Source organism: Periophthalmus magnuspinnatus, chromosome 8 (genome assembly GCF_009829125.3).
Source record: "Periophthalmus magnuspinnatus isolate fPerMag1 chromosome 8, fPerMag1.2.pri, whole genome shotgun sequence".
In the NCBI taxonomy this organism is placed as follows: Eukaryota; Metazoa; Chordata; class Actinopteri; order Gobiiformes; family Gobiidae; genus Periophthalmus; species Periophthalmus magnuspinnatus.
This window is the reverse complement of record NC_047133.1, coordinates 14338288-14360465: the sequence shown is the minus strand read 5'-3', so window position 1 is coordinate 14360465 and position 22178 is coordinate 14338288. Positions and strand designations below refer to the sequence as shown.

General features: G+C 41.9%; 2 protein-coding genes across 2 annotated transcripts; both read left to right on the top strand.

The window, feature by feature from the left end:
• Positions 1–261: 261 nt before the first annotated feature.
• LOC117375444 (homeobox protein Hox-B6a-like) lies at positions 262–4001 on the top strand. The gene is made up of 2 exons (XM_033971738.2): positions 262–1451; positions 3217–4001. The coding sequence occupies exons 1-2, from the start codon at positions 950–952 to the stop codon at positions 3477–3479; spliced, it is 765 nt and encodes a 254-aa protein (XP_033827629.1). The 5' UTR covers positions 262–949; the 3' UTR covers positions 3480–4001.
• Positions 4002–16794: 12793 nt separating this feature from the next.
• LOC117375228 (homeobox protein Hox-B5a) lies at positions 16795–20962 on the top strand. Its single transcript, XM_033971502.2, has 2 exons — positions 16795–17675; positions 19665–20962. The coding sequence occupies exons 1-2, from the start codon at positions 16973–16975 to the stop codon at positions 19910–19912; spliced, it is 951 nt and encodes a 316-aa protein (XP_033827393.1). The 5' UTR covers positions 16795–16972; the 3' UTR covers positions 19913–20962.
• The last annotated feature ends 1216 nt before the right edge of the window (positions 20963–22178 follow it).

Genomic DNA, 22178 nt, shown 5'->3' with positions numbered 1-22178 from the left:
ATAAAGAGGAGTAAAAGTGAATGCAGTGTGTGCCGGAGTGGCACGGTCTGTGCGTAAAAGCGCACAGTCTGGTGCCTGTTTATTACCACACAACCAAACGCTCACACACCTCCATTACCATCCACATGATGCTGTGTTTCTGCTCCCCTCCCCACGCGCTCCAGACACCAACACACATGAATGCTGCGCGCGCCCGTGCTTGATTTACGCTCTCCAAACTCATTTTAATGCGCTTGCTTTATCTGCAAAGCGGGACCGGGAATATGCTTTATTATCCGCTCGCCTCTCGCCGCGCAGCGGCACAGCCCCTACGGGCGGGAGCGCTCTGGAGCGTGAACGCGCCGCGGCTTGTTATGGTCCGAACAGACGGAGCCAGAATCACTTAAGGCGCGCTCAGGAGCCCAATCTCTCCAACCGGAGGAGATTAGAAAAGAGATTGGATGAGAATTAGAAAGAGGTACAGGGTAGAGGAGAGACGAAGGAAAATAGACAGGAGGGGGGTCTGGAAACCCCCTCCTCTTCCTCCTCTTCCTCCTCTCGCAGCGAAAGGAAAAGGAGAAAACGAATGCCAGGCACGGGGCGCTCTCATTGGTCAGCGCAGGGTCAGCTGGTGTGTGCCTCTCACATGCCCCCCGCCTCTCACACGCGCGCACGCGCGCACACACGCACACATGCACGCGCGCCCCGCTCTCTCTCCTGTCCCACACTGGCACTCCGCCACCCTGCCCCCTCTGCTGCTCCGATCTGAGATAAACTAAGTGATAGCAGCGCAGTCGGACTGGCGGCTATAAAACACAACAAATCATAAGTGCGGCAGGGGCACGAGCACGGGAGGAGACGTTAGCCGTTAGCAGTTAGCCTAACACTCCTCCTCCTCCTTCTTCTTCTTCTGTGGGAGCTCTGGTTGTGTCCCGTGCCCTCCTGTCCCCTCTCCTCTCTCCACTTCTCCATGAGTTCCTATTTTGTCAACTCCTCGTTCCCGGTGTCTCTGCCGGGGACGGGCGGGGGAGGCCAGGCAGCTGCCGCGGAGTCGTTCCTGGGTCAGATTCCGCTCTACTCCTCCGGCTACGCGGCAGACCCGCTCCGGCATTACCCCGGGGCGGCTGTGGCGTATGGAACCAGCCAGGACAAGCCGTACGCCGCGTCTCCGTACTACCAGCAGAACGGTGCATACGCAGGACACCGGGCGGCGGGGGCAGCTGTTGGGGTCGGAGGCGCGAGTGGAGCCTCCGCCTGTGACTATGCCACAGCGGCAGCGGCGGCAGCGGCGTGTGGTTTCTACCGGGACAAGGAGCCGTGCAGCTTGGAGGAGCAGCTGCTGCAGGACGGGGTGCACCGGAAAGTGGAGTGCGCGGGGCTCAGCGCCAAAGGGCTGTTCGGAGAGCTAGATGAGAAGCCGTCGGCGTCAGCCCCCATCTACCCCTGGATGCAGCGCATGAACGCGTGTAACGGTAAGGCTCTTCCTGCTTTTTGCATATTTTATGATCCGCTCATAAAAGTGACGTGTGTTTCCTGTGTCCGCCGCTCCGTGGGGCCGTTTATGGCCCCGTTTGCGGCCGTGTCATGTGCGCTGCTTTATGGAGCGCCATAAAGCGCGTTTGTTTGGCTCAGCTCCTGTTTCGCTCTTACTGTACGTGACCCGCTGACCGCAGAGGAAGAGCCTGTCAGACAGTGTTTGCAGAAAACACGGAGCAGATAGGAAGCTGATAAGGACGCTCCTGACCGCGCTCTGTCACTGAGTGAACCTTTAGTGATTCTTAAGGGACACACGCGAATAACACGACTCTCCTTGTAAACTTGGGGCGGTTATCTGTTAACCCCTCACAGATTAGATAGTGCGCACATCAGAGCACTTTCTCAGTGAAGAATGAGCTCCACAGACACAGCCCAGCGAGGAACACTGCGGCTTTATGTTGATGTTTAACAGAGAAGGAGCTGTGCGCTGAGTAATGGTGGCCGCGGACTACTGTAGCCCAGAGCCCGGAGCACACCGCGCGGTGACAGATGAGGTGGGAACAGCAGCCCGGAGAGCACACATATCTGAGGGACATATCAGAGGAAGAAAGGCCCCGGAGATGGATCTGGGCACAGGCGCGCACAACCCCATGCTCCTCCATAATCCGCTTTGGCTCGCTCTTTATTTATGCACTCAAAAAAGCTGTGGTTTCCATCCAGCTCTCCTCCAGATCAATACACAATGTGGAGCTGACAGAGTGACAACACCGCGATTTGTTTACCACCGGGGGCCAAAGTACTGTAAGCGGGCATCAGAGCGCAGAGAGGGGGGAAGCTGATCCACAGCACCTGGGGAAAACCTTCTGAAATATCACCAGGACGCTCAGTCATATTCTTCTTATTATCCAGTTATAAGAAAAAGTGGAACAAGGCGACACTTTGTGCACAGCTCAATGGTGGTATTCAGACAATATTAACCTTATCTTTTAATGTGTGGTCTTAAAACTATCACAACGTTTAATCAAAGTGTTGTTGTTAATTCGCTTTGGTCACGCACAATATTAAAATAAAACCGGTGCGTAAAGTTGCTCCAAACTTACCAGGACGCACAGGAACGCTTAAATCAAAGGCAAATCAGCGCAGACAGCTTTATTCCTTCAAGTGTGTTTTGTGATGCCTTTGTGTGCGCTCTGTGCATTTATGATTTATGAGCGGATTCGTGCGTAAAAGCTGTACTTTTCTACCAAACTGTGTAACGGTTTTGTATTGGTGATTCCTTTGTGTTTTCTTGCTGCGTAAATCAGACACCAAACACAAACGCCAACATGGACAAATTGTGTTCATTGTTGGTGAGTATAGTGCGTAAAATAGCCTATAGAAAATTATAACAACACAATTATTAATAATAACTTACATTTAAATCACCTTAACTCAATAAGTGGTTTCTGTCCAACAAAACACATCTATAATATACCTTGAAAAACAAATGTGTCATGTATTGTACGCACTGCTAAAACCATTTTACGCGCACTGTTCTGATAGAAAACAAATCATCAATACTTTAGAAGTTATTACTGACGACCTCAACATATGAAAATGTTTTTAATTTACACTAATTTTATGGCTTTCCTGTAAAGAATCCATACACATGGATATGTCTAAGTGCGTTTTCAGTATAGCGCATGTTGATCATTTGTCCTATGTGTGTGCCATTCTGTACGCGTCCGTGAGACGTGTAACCCTATCTGCGCTCCTCCTTAGGGACCTTCGGCAGCCCGGGGAGGCGCGGGCGCCAGACGTACACGCGCTACCAGACGCTTGAGCTGGAGAAGGAGTTCCACTTCAACCGGTACCTGACGCGAAGACGGCGCATCGAGATAGCGCACGCCCTCTGCCTCACGGAGCGCCAAATCAAGATCTGGTTCCAAAACCGACGGATGAAGTGGAAGAAGGAAAACAAACTGATCAACTCGTCTTCTTCCAACGCGGATGGAGATGAGCTGGAGGAGAAACGGTCGGAGTGAGAACCGCGGAGGGACACGTACGGACTCACGGACGTTAAGTGACAAGGGTGCAAAGACATCCGTGTTAACTTTTTTGGGGAGTTTTACGCGACTCCGTTGAAAACCACGAGGATCTACCACCACGTTCCACGCAATGTACTGTATCCGCCCTATCTCTCTCCGTGTGTGGTCTATGATCCAGTAATAACACAGTAACTATAGCACTCCCGGGATGAGCCACGTGACTGCTGAGAGGAGAGGAGAGACGCACGCGATTAGAATTAGAATTGGGACAAGTGTGTTAAAAGCCATTACCCAGCCCCTTCCGACACTTGTTTTAAGAAGCAAATAATGACGCATTCCTTAACTTAGTCGTATTAGTACTTGTTGTCCGCACTTGTTGAAAAAAGAAAAAAATATTTGGGAAATTCCTGTTTGTTTTCTGTAAATATTAGAATTGTGTTGAGATCAAAGCGCGCGCGGCCACGTTGTGAGGTGCGTTGATGTCATTGGGCCAAGGACGAACGTGCGTCTCCCCCCAAAGTAAAACTACCTAAAAGCGTTCAGGACTTGTGTATTTAAAAAAAAAGATTTTTACATTGTTCGTTTAGATTAGTGTTTCTGTCCAGTACAACGTATACTACCTATGACAAGTGTTCAATAAACTGTAAAGCACTGTACCATAGCTCTGGGTTCCGTCTAATTTATGTGCTTGATTTTTAACTTGGTTTTAATCATCAGTTTCTTGTTCCAGAAATATGTTTATGCAAATTACTTTCTGAGATTCGAGAAAGTCACCAATGGTATTATGTGTTTGTGTAAATGTATATTTTTTCTTGGTCACGCCAATTTGGATACTGCGCAAAAATATGAAATGTAGGAACTAGTAACTGTTGCGATAATTATAAGTTATTAACTGAAAATGTATGGTTTTCAAACTTGCTAAGTCTATACGCACCATAAATTGAAAGTTACCATATTGTCGCGCATAGGGATCGCCAGGAGCGCGCAGTGATCGCAGTAATTCCATATGTGTGGGTTGGGAAAGACGGTCTTTATTTGGTGATTTACGAGCTACACCTTTACGCGTTTACATATCGCGTCTAAATCACGTCTTTAAACAAGTGAGTTCACATAAAAGTCGAGCATTAGACGTAAAACAACAATTTAATGCTGGTAAAGACGTTATTATGGAGTGTATGTGCTTTGTCCATATTATAATGTTTAATGTATTGGATGAGTTACGTGGCAGGATTAAGTTATCCCAAATGTTATTGAAAACTGGAGTTAAAACATAATGCACGTCTTATTTAAGTTTTTTTTTGCTGAATATATTTATTATCTCTATATACTTTTGAAGAAATTGATAGTTTTCAGATTTGATTAAGATTAATTTATTAAACTAAGAAGATTGTTTAATAGTTTTATCCTGATTTGATTCATGCATTAACTTAGCTAAACAATCATTTCACGTTTTGTAGACTTTTAGATTATGATATACAGACTAAGACTGAAAATATTGATTACCTTTACGTACTTTCAAGAAAAAAGATTATTGAATAGTTTTAGCCTGATTAGATTAAGATGAATGCATCAACTTGTACTAATTTATATACCCAATGATTTCACCTGTTTTGTACACTTCTTGTAATAACGTATACTAACAGATTAAAACTGGAAATAGTGATTATTTTTCACGAAAAATACATTGTTGAATATAGTTTTAGCCTGATTAGATTAAGATACATGCATTAACTGGCATTAACTTGTATAACCAAACAATTTCACTGTTCACTTTTTAAATATTGTATGCAGATTAAGTATTACAGCACAATGTTTATTATCGTTATATCATTTTGAGGAACTAGTTTGTTGAATAGTTTTTAGCCTGATTGCATTCTGATTCTGATTAAGCTAAATGCATTAACTCAACTTATTTAACCATATTATTTCAAGTTTGTGTCGACTTTTTGAACTATCCTAGCCTACATATTAAGACTGAAATTACTGATTATCTTTACGCTGGCCAACTTTTAAGGAAAGAGAATGTTGAATAGTCTTAGCCTCACTAGATTAAGCTAAATGTAGTAATTTGTATCAATTTACAACCAGATAATTTAAGTTAATTTAAGTTTTTGTAGACTTTTGGAATTTCGTATACACTTTAAGACTGAACATCTTCATTATTTTTATGTATTTTTAAGTTTGGTCTCATTAGATGTTAAATTCATCAACTTGTTTTCATTTATATAACCAAATTATTCAGTTTTTGGTATACATAATAATACTGAACAGAGTATAGGTCTACTTTTAAGGAAAATATTGTAGTTTTAGTCTGATTAGATTAAGCTAAATGTATTAACCAAAGTCATTCCTATTGCAGACTTTTGGTTATAGTCACAGATTAAGACTAAACTCCAAAAGCACCGCTGAATTCCTTGGAAGTATAAAGACGCGTGCATACCTTGATTTACTGACTATTTTAACAACCTCTCAAAGTATCATAAACCTCTTCCCCTCGTAACGTGTGCAACATTACGCACGTGCATATTTACGACTCGCGAGGTGAATCCATGAACTCGAGCTATATTGAGCCTCACGGGCGCACGAGCCTAGGTCCAACCGGGAGCGCGCCTCGACTTCGCGGGCTAATTGATGATCCGAAGCCGAGGCGGGGGGATCCAAGGCGGAGAAAGTTGACCTATCCTCCAGTCGTCCAGACACGTCACCGCAGCCCCACCACTCTCACACGCTCGCGCACACTCGAGCCCAGACAAAGTGGACAATGCGCCGTGACCTTTTGAACTCTCCGTGTCCCCTGAGTGACCGCGTGTTCGATTTCCTCCACAGAGCAGCCACTTTACGCGCGGTGATAGGAACAACATTATGGACACGAGGCGCGCGCTAATGCACCCGATGCTTATTATATGCAAAGCTGATCTGATTAGTTCTGATGGAGGGGCTCATGCCTGGTAATTAACCCGCGTGGCTTTTAAATTCATTTTTCATATGCTGGGAAACTGCTCACAAGAATAACGCGATATTTGGATTTGCGTAAACGTTCCAAATATTCTATTCTATTTCACTTCGCGCGTTTGGATTTCTGGTCACGTTAATATTAACAGTTGATGACATTATAACGTAGGCATTTGTGTGGAGAGAGGTGGAGACGTTCACAGCGACGTAATTTGCATTGAAACGATCCTATACAGATATGCCGTATATGCGTTTGTCCCTCATTTGGAAACTGATACGTAATTTTGCCCAACACCTGGCTGTTACGCGTTGATTTGTTAATTTAATGGCGAAATAGAGCTCCTGTATCCTGTTATTGTTGTATTTTTCATATTCTAGATTCATTATGCTGCATCGTTATAGTTCCTGAGTGGCATACGGGCCCGTTAAAGCAATTTAAAGCCAAGACTACAATATATGCGGATAGATTTTGTAATAGTAGTCGTATATAGAGAAATGGTGACGCAAGTTCAACCTGGCAACTTTTGGTGGGGAATACCCTCGGCAATCAACTGAGTATAATGTAACCGGATAAGGCAAGTTTGGCAATTTGATTCAGGTCATAATCAAACTGCAGAAATAGATGAGCTTAACCATGGAATTCCCCAAACTTCACAACACAAACAAAAGCAAAGCATGGATACTAAACTGGAAATATCTTTGCATTCCAAGTTGCAAATTAAAGTAATGTTGAAAAGCCAATTCACCTGGGGAGATCGGATCAGTGTCTGCGCCCTCTTCTGGCAACACTGCTTTTAGTTACATGTATCAGGTGACAATATTCCAAAACACACAGGAGTTACACTTGATTACATAACAAATACCGATACTGAAAGCTGTTCACAATGTCTCAAACAAAACAACTCCATGTACGTTGTTTTTGACCAACTAACTGTATTACAAACATGGTTACAATCCCAATACAGTCAAATGTTGTCAGAAAACTACAGCTCGAGTCAGCACGATAACAGATACTCGCTGAATTTCAGTTTAAAATAAATGATCTCTCAGTGACTTAGTGAGTAGAGATTGACCAATATTGTTTTTTTCATGGCCAATGCGGGTACTAGTATTTTAGAAACCAATGAAGTCCATGGTCGATTGGCTCTGTGTAACTCTTTTTTACAACTAGCCCATAATGCAACAGTCAAACTAAAATAAATATGGGGCTACGTGGGACGTTTAAAGGCACTGTAGCAGATTTTTACTATGTGAAAAACAGAACTAGCCAATTTTAGACAGTTTGTAGTGGTCCAAAGTTATTCCTCACTTACATTATGGATTCTGAACATCCTAATTATTCACCATGATGAGTTTATAGCTCTTATCACAAATTTCCGAGACCAGTGTGGACTTTTGCCATCACACTAAATCTAACACATAACATGCTCATGTGCACTAACCGATTATCCGACGACAAAATGCTTTTTAACAGTACACAGCAGATCAAGAGCTGCTCGTACATTATATATCTACAGTGGGACAAGACTAAAATTTGGTTAAATACATGGAAAAAAAAAACGATACAGGACCTTTAAGACTGATACCCAGTGCAAAAAATATACATGCATATCATTTATACTACTCAAAAGTTAATGCATAATCTTTCTCTCCCTCTTTCTGCCCATCCTTCACTACCTCTCTACCTTTTCTTCCCTCTCTCTCTTTACACGTATGACAGAGCATAAGCGCTGCAGATGTTGTGTGTTAAACATGTTCAAGAATGACCTATAGTTGTGTAGTCCTGGTTCGATACACTCCCCACTGCTCCTCACCACTCCCCACTCTCCAACTGTATCAGCTGCGTGGGATTGGACATTCTCACTCTTGTATTTAAGTGCTTTGACGAGTTCTAGCATCAGTGTTGAGAAGTAGTTGTCAAAATGTGTTATATATTCTTCGTCTTGTGGTCTTCAGCAGGTTTGGGTTCTAGTTTTGGTTTAGAACTGGTTTATTGTTGGCTAAATAAAATATTTCATTAAAGAGTCTGTAGCTGATTTTCTCCCATGTATTTGGCCAAATTTGACTTGCCCCAGTACAGATTTATTGTACAACTAGCTCTTGAGGTCAAAATAAATCAGCTGTGTACAGTCTGCATCTAATTATAAAGCATTTAGTCTGCTAATTGGTGTTACCGTCACAGATCTGGTCAATAAAAGTTGTGAAAAGTGCTTCTAAACTCATTGAGGTGAATAATCAGGATGCTCTGAACTCATAAGGTAAGTGAGGAATAACTTTGGACCACTGCAAACTGTTTAAAATGAACTAGTTCTGCCGTTCACAGATTGTTAAGGGTTGTATTGATTACCTCTAAATGCTACTAAACCGTGATTTCTTTGTGGCGACTTCCGGTTAAGTGAGAATCCCACTCGTTTTAATGGAAGATCCGAGAACAGCTAAAATGTGATAGGTTGATTTATGTAAAAAGTTCTGTGTTCATGTGCACCATGTGTCAACACCGCACGATTCTCTGGGAGGCTTTAAAGTGGCTTTGTAATCAAGATTTCCTACCGCGATCGGCAGCCCCATGCAAAATAATACAACCCCGATGACAATCCACAGCAACTTCCACAATAAGATGAACAGGCTTCTTCTCATGGTTCAAGGCGGTCTTGGGGTTTGGGGTTCAAACTAGTCCTGGTTGAGAACTGATTTTAGTTTTAACATTAAGCAAAGTCTTCCATGTCGTTTAATTGTTTTTCATCATGTTATATTTGTGTACGCCTGAAATAGTGTTTTTTCATTCTCAAGTGCTTGTAACTGTTTCAATGCTCTATGCACTGGTCTAGTCCATGGGTTATGTTCCTCTGTGTTTTTAAAGTTAAAATAGTCACCTTCATTCTGATCCTTTGGCTGTTCATACTGCCTCACTACATTATTTATTTATTTATTTATTTATTTATTTATTTATTTATTTATTTATTTATTTATTTATTTATTTATTTATTTATTTATTTATTTATTTATTTATTTATTTATTTATTTATTTATTTATTTATTTATTTATTTATTTATAACCTTATCCATGCTTTAATCGCATTTTACACGTTTTGTCTTATATTAAACCATGCTTGGCCCCATTTTGAGTCTCATATAGTCTGGATTTAGATCTGAGCTGAGTCATACCATTAGGTGGTACTTGGTGTGAAAAATTTCCCTAATCCTGCACATGAGATTAAGGATGGGACTATAAACAGTAATACAGTTTATGGCAATTAAAAGGGACAGTAATTGTGGCACATTTTGGGTAACTGTTTTGATGAATTGCGCATTAACTACTATGTGATTTGTTTAAACATAGAACGTGTTCATAATATTAAAAGGAAGTAATTACCCATCAGATTTTTAAACTGTTAGCAATTACATTCATTATTGCCATTTGCCCAGTCAGGATCAGCTCTGACGCTACAGTGCACCAGGCAACAAGGCAAAATGTTTCTATGAACTGAAATCACATACATCATAGTTAGAAAATGTGAAATATCTATACACGGGTAAGTATTTAAAGTAGGACAAAACACCTAAAAACGCCTTCCACACGCAACCACATTACAAATGCAGATGGTAACTTGAGAAGTACCTGGAGGACTAAAGAACCTCTGAGGGGGGAGGAGGGGCGGGGTCTAGGTATAAGAAACAGCGTGATTGGTCCAACAGGTATCCACACTTCAAACTCCGCCCCTGTAGACATGTTTGTAACCAGAAACCTCAGGGCAGTCATGCATGATGTCACATAGTACAAAATCGCAGTGGCCACTAGAGGCAGCACACACTAATTTTTTGGCCAGATAGTTGCAAATTTACCTAGTTTGCAGTAAAATTGTTTTTTAAGGTAGTTTATTTAGTGTTTAGTTCCACTTTAAGGTCTTGATTTGTATGTTAGTCTAGTCTTTTTGATATTGTTTTAGTTTTAGTGCTGTCCACGTTTTCAGCCTTAAATCCTTCCCGTTTTGTATCAGTTTGGATGTTTTTCCCAATACACTACTTTGTAAGAACGCTACATATTTTCAGCAGTGGAAAAGTTGGCTGGTGAAAGCATTTCTCTTCATGAAGATAGTTTTCGTGCAAGTCCAAAAGGTCCATGTTCTACGGCAGATGTTCACAGCTTGATACTAGAGCAGGCTCAGGAGAAGAATGGGTGTATTTTCTTACTGTTTTCAAGCTTCCATATGACAGGTTTTCATGTTTTTTTTTCTAATTCTGATTTGGTTTAATGGAATAGTACTTGTGCTAAATATTTATTATAGTTTTACATCAGTTAAGTGGCAGTTTGTGAGTAAAAAAGCTATAAAGAAAAGTACAAAAATACAGGAAGTAGTGGAAAAACAACGGAATACTTCGACCTATGTCATCAACACAGAAATCTCCATCCAAAATGCAGGGACAATTTAGGAATTTTGCAACTTTTTTTTAATTTTACTGACAGATTAGACCCATCATTTTCTTTTTATTAGTCCAAGCATAACTTTTGTGTAATTTTGATACATTTTGGCCCTTTTTTACATTCTGGTTGCTAGGTAACAGATATGGAATTATCTCTACATATGTCACATCTGCTGTCCGTGTCCAACCAGGAAGTAAAATGAAAAACATTATCAAAATTAAAAACAGACAAAACTAGACAAGATGTGTAGTAATACCTTAAATATAATGATGGTAACTTTATTTTGGTGAAATGAGTCCAAGCTGTCACATGGACTTTTTATGTGATGTTATGCTGCTGTTTTGCTTTTCTTTAGTACACGTTGGTTCACTTTCCATCTGAACGATTGGATTAGTGGTGTGATGCTCTCTGCTGGCAATAATGAGGAAAGGAGCACTTTTGGCTAAAACAGCACAGCTTCTTTCAACATGACACCAACAGATTTAAGCACTAATATTATAAGAATGTGTCCGATTAAGGTGTGTGGAGTTTAAAGGTGCACCATGTAACTTTTCTGGTTGAGGGTATGCAACCTGTTTGTCTCCATGGCGATGTTATACAGTATGGTTTTAAATGTATCTATTTCCATATGGACAAGCAGGAGACTGGTCAGATCTGTGGTGAAGTGGCACCGCTCACACTGAGAATGCATGTTTTTAAAAAGTATTTTGATCAATATAAACACCCAGAAACCAACGAATGCACAAGTTTGTTTGTACTGTGAAACATTTAAAGGAGATCTATTATGCTAAATCGACTTTCTAGAGCTTTTAATCATGTTATAGTTGTTTCGTCTCAGCATGTACCCTCTGAAGTTGTATTTTGAGTGATTTGTGCATGTTTGAACAATCTTTAATCACTTATTTTCATGACGTCATTTTGCTGATCAAACCCCATTTTCCACTGACATACACCAACTGCTCTCTACTTACGTCATTCTCTAATTTCATTTTCTTATTCGGTGATAAGTGCAGGATTTGTCAGCATTGTGTGTTCATTTTGGGCCAAATCAGCTGTTCACTAGTGTGATCTGCAGCTGACCATCGGAGGTGCCGACTCTTTGTTGTGATAACGTTTACACTGAGATCAGTTGCCATTTGCCACTGCAGTTTTCTAATGCAGACGTGAGCAGGCTTGTTTTGTTCTTTTTAATATTGAGATTTAAAATGATAACATAATGAGCCATGTCTATTATAGATTATAACTATACTGCAGACATTTTCCTCTTTGTGTAAAAGGTTTACATAAAAATGCAATAACCTCAGCAATGAAACTGACAAAATTAATGTTAAATATGTTTTGAGGTGCATTAATACTATATAATTCACAAAAAAGTAATGTTTTTCAGAATTTAGAACACAATATATGGGATTTACTATTTTTATTTAGTTTGAATCTTTGAATAGTACATTTCCTGTAGTTTTCCTGTAAGCTCAGTATTTATATTTATAGATTTCTTTAGATCATGGATAAAAAAAAAAAAAAAAGTCTGAAATATTAAATTGTTATACATTGCTTTTACACCAACGTCTAGTGATTTTGTGTAGGCTGTAGAATGATCTTAGATGGGGACAGAAATCTTTGTTATCATTGAGTGTTTTCACCACATATTTATCCAATGACAACACAACATCTGCAGATTAACTAAAGACATTTGACCTGCCGCTATCCCAGTGTAACACTACAGAGATACAGGAGAGTGGGAGGGCATCTGACACAAACATGTAAGATAATGGTAGGGCATCTGACTAGCATAAATATAGAAGGATGGGAGGGCATCTGACACACATGGAGAAGAATAGTAGAGGATTGGGATATGGAAGGATATGATGTCTTATGTGTTCCTGAACCAAATAAAACAACTGTAGCTCACTGAGAGAAATACCCGGGATATAAACGAGCTTTGGGTCAGACTGAACAGCCCCACTGCTCCGTCTCATGGTGGAAATCTATTTTTAACAAGGGAGCGCTTAGAGAAGGCCCTGCCAACTGGGTCACTGCCACCGCCTGTCTGCGCCTGTCCAAACTGGTCCTGCCAAAACCAGAAAATCCATCTTACCACAGTTAAGTATTTTTTGGCGAAAAGTGTAAATATAAGATTTGATATATATTGTATGTTTTGACATCACAACGTTTAGTCTTACAGTTTGTTTTGTTTCTGTTTAAGAGGGCAGGTCGCTATTGACTCTTATAAACTCTATAAACCGTGTTAGAATGTTTTTACCTCATCAAAAAACATATCTGGAGTTGTGTTTTGTTTCATTCACACACTGAGTCCTGCGTTATTGGGAAGCCTACTCCTCCAAAGCTCAAAATGCACCGTTCCACCTTGTGATGTCATGAAGCAGTTAAGTCGCAATTCCAAGGCTGAAATGATCCAAATGATTTTACTGAGGTGTTTGGAGTTTAACAGTAGTTTAGCACTTCCTGTATCACCACATGACATCACAAGGTGGAACAGAGTGCTTTCTGTTTGAGTGAAGACCATAGCCTAAATATGCAGAGTTTGTGAGTAAAACATGTTTGAATTAAATAAAACAAAACCCCAAGTATGTTTTTGATGAGGAAACAACATTATAACACAGATTAGAAAATACCTTAATATGGGCCTTTTTAATCTGCAGATGTTGTGGTTGGATAATGCAACATGTTACTATAATATAATACTGTAAAAGTTGAATACACTGTGATAAACTAGTTCTTATAAAAATAATAAAATACCTGAATATGATGTGAACACTCCTTACCAAATATGTTCATAATTCTGCCTGATTGAAAGACATGACACTGTTGATGTTCTTAAAGACACACTATATAACTTTTCTAGTGGAGGGTGTGCCACCTGTTTGTCTCCATGGAGATGTTATTGCTTTGCTTGGTTCGTTCCACAGTTATGGTGTTTACTGCTTAAAATACCTAGAAAAAACATACATTCTAACTGTAAGTAGGGTAGCCTGTCCAGAGATCTGAGCTGTAATTTGGCCTGCTCATATCATTTGCTGCCATAAAATGTAACATTTTAAACACCAGAAACACAGTTCACACAGTGTTCCACAGTATAACATTAAACAAATATGTCTCCATGAAGACAACCAAGTGACGCCACTACGCCAAGTTACAGGTCCGTTATGTTTTTCAAGATATTTTTTCAGCATTAAAAACACATTCTTTTATTTAGTAACTGCAAGATGGAAAAGTTAAATGCAATGTTGTAGAACATTATAGGCAAAGAAATACAATCTCCATGAAGAGAAACAAGTGGCGAACCCCCAGTAGGAGAAGTTACCTATTAAACTTTCATAACAAATACTGCATTTGTATTTCTATACTTCTTGGAATTATGAGTGGGTTCAGCTCTCAGATCTGAGCTGTAACATGTCCTACTTGTATCCATTATGTACATTTCATACCAAACTGTGTAACTTTTTAAGTTAAGTAAAAACATGTCTGTGGAAATAGCAGGAGGTGGACCCTTAAAGGTACAGGTACTATATAACTATTTTCTAGTGAAGAGTCAGCTACTTGTTTGTCACCATGGAGATGTTATTGCTTTGCCTTGGAATGTCCGACAGTCTGGCATTAAACGTATCTCCATGAAGACAAGCAAGTGACACCCCTAGGCCAAGTTACCGGTCAGATCTTTGGAAAGGCAACCCTCAGTATTTCAGTAATAAAAACATTGAATTGAATAGATAGGTTTAATGCCATACTGTGGGACATTATTGGCAAAGCAATAACATCTTCGTGGAGACAAGCAAGTGGCAAACCTCCAACTGTAAAAGTTACATAGTGCACCTTTAGTAATGAATATTGCATCTGTAGGCTTCTATAACACAAATCTGACACTTCCACAACTCAAAATCTAAAATGTTGAAACAAATCCTAAGTCAAATAGATATAACTTTCCAAAACAAGATTACTTTTCTAAATCTATATAGGACAGATTGTACACATTATTTTTGCAATGCAGCCAGTCTAAAAACATGGCTTCCTCTTGGCCCCATGTCGAGTCCCTGCCCATTGTGGGATATCTGCTCTCCATTCCAACTGTCGGCTTCCGTTGGTGACACTCAACAGCCCGCCCGGCGCTGGAGCTCATTCCCGGGCACATCCAAGGTCAAAACCTCCCGGGGAGAGAAAGAACCATGGCTATGGCGCATTCACCCGTATCATTTTACACGCCAATGTGGAATTTTTCATTGGCTTTCAGCGTAGCCTTTTGTACCGCGGTGCCTTCCCAGCTTCTGTCCGGGCTCCGGTGAAACATGCGCCGCTGATTGCGTGTTGGGGCCCACGGCAAACAGTAGGCACCCAGGCTGTAATGCATCCCCCAAGTCGGGAATCAACAAATCATAAATCAGTGGGTCGTTCCGTGAGGAGTGGTGGAGATCGGGTTAAGGCATTCCTCTTGTGCGTGGTGGGAGCGCATGGAGCAGGGGCCAGCAGACTGAATCACGTGAAGTTTTGGCGTATTCAAGTAGGGGGGGAGTTACAGTTTTTGTTAAGGACTAGAATTTGCGTCTTCAGAGTCAAAACGCAGATGTTCAGATCTGGTTTATGGTGAATATCTCTGTGATTACTGGAGGTATTCATGTGAAACAAAAAGTGGCACGAAGTCCAACGTATTTTTGAATCGCGCAAATGGACTACGGTGACATACACTCGATTGGGAATATTCAAAAGAACCTCACAAAATTTAAGACAAATCAATTAATTTTCATTTACTTTCTGAAAACAGTGTTATTGATAGTCTTCGTGGTGGGTATAACAGTTCGCAGGCGCAGGTTACGTGGCTTTGGTTCATTAGTTTAGTTAATGTAGCCCAGGCCTCTTAGCAGTTTGTCTTCTAATGGATCCAAGCCACAACTCCACAGTCAAACGCTTTTAGATGCGTATCAGTCCTCAAGGCTACCATATTTTTAAATAAATGATGTATGAAACTACGGAGCAATACGTAATATTTATCAGATGTTATTTTGAAGTTAGCATTGATACATTGGCTATCTGTCACAGCTGGGATTTAGCCTTGTTATGTTACCATATTACCAACTATTAGGGTCATTATTTCGAAATGAAACACACGTATAATTTCAAACTCATATTTCCTTAAAGTAAAAAAAAAAAAAAAAGAAAAAAAAAGAAAGAAAAAAAAAAGAAAAAAAAAGAAAAGTCAAAAATAAGATAAGCTTGTTTATTTTTAATCATATGAATTTTTGGTCGACACAAATGTATTATTATTATTATTATTATTATTATTATTATTATTATTATTATTATTATTGTGCTTATTTATTTGATAGACGCTATTTGATTAAGATACAAACTAACTAATACACATATTAGTTTGTTTTTTGAGTTTGGACTCATTTACTACTCATTTAGTAACTTGAGCTCATAAACACACACTGTAATTTAACAACTCTTTTAAACGCTTTGCTTCGTGTGTTTGACCGCTTCCTCATTTCCACCCTCACCAAAAGGTCAGCGCGCAGGCCGGGGAGATGACGCACGGACGCACGGGAGGAGGAGGAGGAGGAGGAGGGAGGAGGAGGGACCGGTTAACCCGCGTCTCACCCGCCTGCAATAAATTATCTCAGCAGTAGGTGGCGCTCGGAGCTCACCCCGGACACCTCTGGAGCAACAGGAGCCGAGAGTCAGGCTTCTTTCCCCCGCCTTCTCTCCCCTCCGTGCGCCCGCCCTCCCATCATTAGAAACCCCAGAGCATGAATTACCTCTCCGAAGTCATCCGGCTAGAATTTACGACTGGTCAACAAAAGCACGTGACCGCTCCTGGCACCCTCCTCCCTCCCCTCCCCGCGCGGTTTGTGCATCTCTCTCTCTCTCTCTGTCTCTCTCTCTCCTCACCCTCTCCTCCCCCATCGCGCTCACCACCCCACCCCCATATTTGGACGGGCGGCATACATAGCTAAAAACGAACTACAGTGCAACGCCATAATTCACTAATACGTCATAAATCGTTGAAAGTACCCGCGTTATAACGACCAAGAGAAATATAACAAATCAAGCGGCCCTTAATACGCAACTGTTAAGGCTGCAACTCTCTAAAACAACCTAAATGAGCTCGTACTTTGTAAACTCGTTCTCGGGGCGATACCCAAATGGCCCCGACTATCAACTCCTAAATTATGGAACCAGCGGCGGCGGCGCGATGAACGGCGGGACGTACAGGGACTCTACCCCGGCCACGATGCACCATGCGACGGGCGGCTCTTACGGCTACGGCTACAATGGCATGGATCTGACGGTGGGCTCCAGCCGAGGAGGAGGTGGAGGCGGCGGCGGAGGAGGAGGGGTGAGCGCCGGTAACGCCAGCGGGAGCAGCAGCAGCGGAGCCGGGGCGCACTTTGGCGGAGCGGGCGCGGTAGGAGGTTTTGGCTCTCCGGAAAGAGGCTACAGACAGGCGGCCAGCTCGTGCTCCCTAGCGGATACTTCACTCCTTTCCCCGGGAAACAGCAGCAGTGGAGGAGGAGGGGACACCAATAAGGGTTCTCCGTCCAAGCAGGAGGGCAGCGGCAGTGGCAGTCTCGTTTCGGCCAACCTGTCCTCTGGGGCCGGTGGTGTTGGAGGGGGCAAGTCGCAGCGCTTCACCGAGTTGGATGACGGGTCCCCGGACGTGGAGGAGCTACATGCGGGTCACACTTCCAGCAGGAGCGGGCACAAACATGACGCAGGGCCGGCGGGGTCAGCACCAGCGGCGGGCAGCGAGGCGCACTCTCCCCAGATATTCCCCTGGATGAGAAAACTGCACATAAGCCATGGTACACGCGCTGCTATGTTGTCTTCTTATTAGCTGGCTGTTAGGAGGCAGTAGGGCTCTTATTTATGACGCTTATTATACTCACCATAAACACACATTTCAATATTTGCATGCGTAAAGTGCGTAAAGGCAAGGAGCCTTGTTCCTAAGCATTGGACGCGTTTCCGCGAAAACACGCCTCCTTTATTTAGTGCAAACTTACTTTAATATTTGATAATTTATGATACACGAAACGCTTATAAAGACGAGTGGAGCGTGGTGCTGAGTAGCTGACATCGTGTTAATATCGGCTTTAATCTGTGCGCAAAAACTCCAAAGACGAAGCCTGTCTCATTTTACGATTGTTCATTATTATTTTAGCAAATTCCTGCAAAGCGTCATAAATCTGTCACGAGGGGAGCGGGGAGAGAAGGGGCAGCCCGGGCAGAGCAGCGTACGGGCGGGGGAGCAGGAGCAGACACAGCCGGGTGCGAAGAGAAGAAAGCGAGAAAAGGCGAAGGCTTTGGAGAGCTGCCGGCCTCTCTTTGAAAAGTGCAGCTTTATTACGTGTGGGAACTTTATTAGCGAGGTGAAGCAGAGGACGGGGCCATAAAAGTGCGGAGGGGAGCCGGGGGAACCGAGGGCACGGGGTGGAGGGTGGTGGGGGCGACCGCAAGAAAAAAAAGCCAATGTGACAAATAAAAGCAACAAAGGCGAGAATAAAAGTCATGTGCGCTTTTTTGGGTGACGCTTTTACTCACGTTGGTTCACTTAGGAGGACGCATGGATGGATGTGGCCAGAGTTCGCAGGCGCGGGTGAAAAGCGGTAACACCTGTAGCCAACTGTTCATGATAGGTTTGGAAATAGTTTGGAATCCCTTTGTGCGCTTACAGAACAGCTCGATTGGATGAGTTGTTCATTTTGGTCATATGTGTGCGTAAAGTACTAAATTATAACTTTCTAAGATAATTTATCATTAAACTGTTTCTTTATTTATTTATTTTTTAACAATGGTAGTGTAGAGCCATAACTTTTGATTTTTATTATTCACTATTTGACACGTGCATTTTGTGAGCATACATTAAAAAAACAGACAATCGTACAGTAAAATGCGTGTATCCAGACACGCACCAGTCTGTTTAATTCTGTTTAATATAACTCTGTTAATATGTTGCACTTATAAATGTTTTAGGTCTCTCATATTGGTCTCTTTTACGCGTGGATTTCAATCGGCTAGCTATACAACCCTAACTTTTTTTCCCAATATTATTTGACATTATAGGGGACTTGATTTTGGCTTAGAATAGCACCACCTTTGTATATAACAATTATTAGGTCATATTGTTGTCTTTTACACGTACTTTCTAAGTGGCTAGCTTCACAACTGTAACTTTCATTTCCAATATCTTCTCACACTATAAGGGTGTTGGTTTTGGCTTGCCAACCTAACCTCCCTAGTCCTTTTGTGCTACTATGCTGCATACTAGACTGTAACTCATTAAAATATGAGTAACAAACATACATATAGTATCTCTTACATGTGCATTCTACTTGGCTAATTCTAAGAACTGTACCTTCCACTTCTAGTATTATTTGCTGTTACAAGAAGGTTGATTTTGGCTTACTAATCTCACTGCCCTAGTCCTTTTGTGCTAGTAGATTGCAAGGTAATATTATGTATAATACATATAATACACGTGATTTATTACGCGTTGGTTCCAATTGGCCAATCCCAAGAAATGCAACTTTCACTTCCAATATTATTTGAGATCATGGGGTATGGCTTATCAAATGCACCGCCCTATAAGCCTTTTGTGCTACTTGTTTTGTTCGTGTTTTATGAATAATGAACATAATACATACGATAAGGGCTTTTTGATAGTCAAGAGAAATTGCGGCTAAAGTCATTCACCCTTAACTGCAACATCAGGCAGATAACTTATCTGTGCGTAAAAGTGCCATGTTGCGCAGCTGTGACTCACTATATCTGTACCCACTCCAATCCTCCAGATATGACGGGACCGGACGGCAAGCGGGCGCGCACGGCCTACACGCGCTACCAGACGCTCGAGCTGGAGAAGGAGTTCCACTTCAACCGGTACCTGACGCGGAGACGGCGCATAGAGATAGCGCACGCCCTCTGTCTCACGGAGCGCCAAATCAAGATCTGGTTCCAAAACCGACGGATGAAATGGAAGAAGGACAACAAACTGAAAAGCATGAGCCTAGCCACCGGCGCCAGTGCATTCCAACCGTAAAAAAACGCAAATATAGAAACAGCCCTCAACACAGCATCCGTCCATTTCATTTGGAGAGAGAATTCTGGGCAGACTGAACAAATATAGGGAGGTTGAAAGGGAAACTTGAAGACACATTCACAAAAAATATGAAGAATATGAACTTTTGCGCGCGGAGATTCCAAATGTTCCTTCATGGACTGTATACAGCAGCACTTTCGACGCCTGGCATGTGTGTTGTCGTATTTCAACTGTGGTACAAAAACGTAAAGTGTTGTCGTATATGTTCTTGTCGTTCTAGTTGTTCCAAAAAAAAAAGAAAAAAAAGAAAAAAAAAACAACTAAAAACTAAAACTACCTATAACTTTCTACCTACCTACTTGTTGTTTATGTATGATGTTTCGCCTTTGACAGCGCTTTTCCGCATGTGAGCTCTTATTATGAAATTGTTATAAGTTATTTAGCGCCAATATTGTGCGTATATGTTATTCCCGTGTCTTGTTTGTCGTTTTTTTCTGTATTGATGTCATTCAAAACTGCTGCTTTTTGAAGTGAAGTCAGCGTAACAGTTCCATGTCCTCCAAGCCCAACCGTGTATATATAGCATCAAGTGCAATTGCTATATTATTGGTATTGTAAGTATTTTATTTACAAAACGTTGTAAATAGTATGCGCTGTATGGTCGTTTCTATTGTGGCTATTTGGAGCTGTGATTGACAGCGGTTACGTGTGCGTGTGGCTTTTTAGATACCCATCTGTTTACGCGGAGCGATATTACGCGCAGGTCATTACATCTAGGGTTAGCCATGTTGTGGTCAGCGCAAATCTCCAGGAAATGAATGGAAGTCAGTGTCCCTCGATGACAAACGTGTACGTGTGGTGTACAGGAGTGTGTATGTGTGTACGTGTGCGTGTGGCTGTGCGTCAAAACAAAATGGCTACCGGGCTCAAAGGTCTGTAAGCTCTCTGCCAATAAGCTTTTTGTATTTGTTTGTATCTTGGAGTATAATAAAACTGTGCGACGACCAAAAGTTTTTCAGATGTTGTGGTCTAAATGCCAAACTGTACCCAAATGGCTCCGCAAAACCTCCCGGAAAGGCGTAAAAGGCTTTGAAAACTTCAGGTTTGAGTGCATTTGGAGAGTTCATTTCGGTTTAAGACAAATCGGTGTAATTGTGCTTGTGCATGTGGATTCCAGCTCTTCATATGCAAATGTGCGGAGAGGGATGGCACGAGCCGCCAGCTGCCAAGCGAATGCCAAACTAATCAACTCTGCTATAGACGTAAGGGAGACTGGAGCTTATGTAGTTGTGGGATGAAAATGGCAAAACCAAAATGATCCAAAAAGTTTCAATTTTCCTCTCGTTCACAATTGCGCCATTTTGTGCACATTCTGCTTGTCCTTTGGAGGCGCGCAATTCAACTTGAAATCCGATAAGGTGCAACCCCAGCCTTATGACATTTGTATTAGATGTTCATATCTCGACTACATGAAAAATGGTCTCAGTGCAAAACAATATCTAAAATCCAGAAGTAACCCGTTACTTTCCCATGCGCAATTTAAACTGTGTGCCCCATAAGTGGTTTACTTTAAAAGAGCTCATAAGATACACTTCCATCATGAAGAAAATATACAGAAATCTTGCTATAACTTGACATAGTTGAATCACTGGATAGTTATTTACCATTTACCAAAATTGCCATAATGCAAGAAACTTTCTAGTTCCAAAATGCACCAATCAAACTTCCGCTCAAGGCCTTTTCCATATGTTCAAGATCAGAGCGTGAACCTGAACCCATCACCACATACACAGAGTTAGCACATCTCTAAGAGCCACAAACTCCAAAAGAACTCCGTGCTCACCACTGCACTGCTCACAGGCCAGGTCCACGTGACCACGCGACAGGACAACAAAGTGTGCGCTCTGGACAAATTGCTCACTTTTCTCTAAACAGCCTGGCTTTTCCGTCCTGACGGATGCCACTCCCGGACAAATTAGGTTACCTTGTTCCAGCTGGTAAACAAGCAAGTGAACTTTTCCACTCACCGGCTTTTGCTCCCTCTCTGCGCCGTCTGTTTCGGGTTGAACCCGGGGCCAGCACCTCTCCTCCCAGCGCTGAGCTCTACCTGCTGCCCGCTCCGTGTCTGTGTATGTGTGCACATGTTTTTAAAGAGAAGCCCCTTCTGCTTTGGGCCAAACGATAAAAAGCAGACGGCTTTGACATTTACATGTCAAACGGATGATAGTTTTTATGTCCAAGTTGGATCGTAAAGATCAGGCCTGGC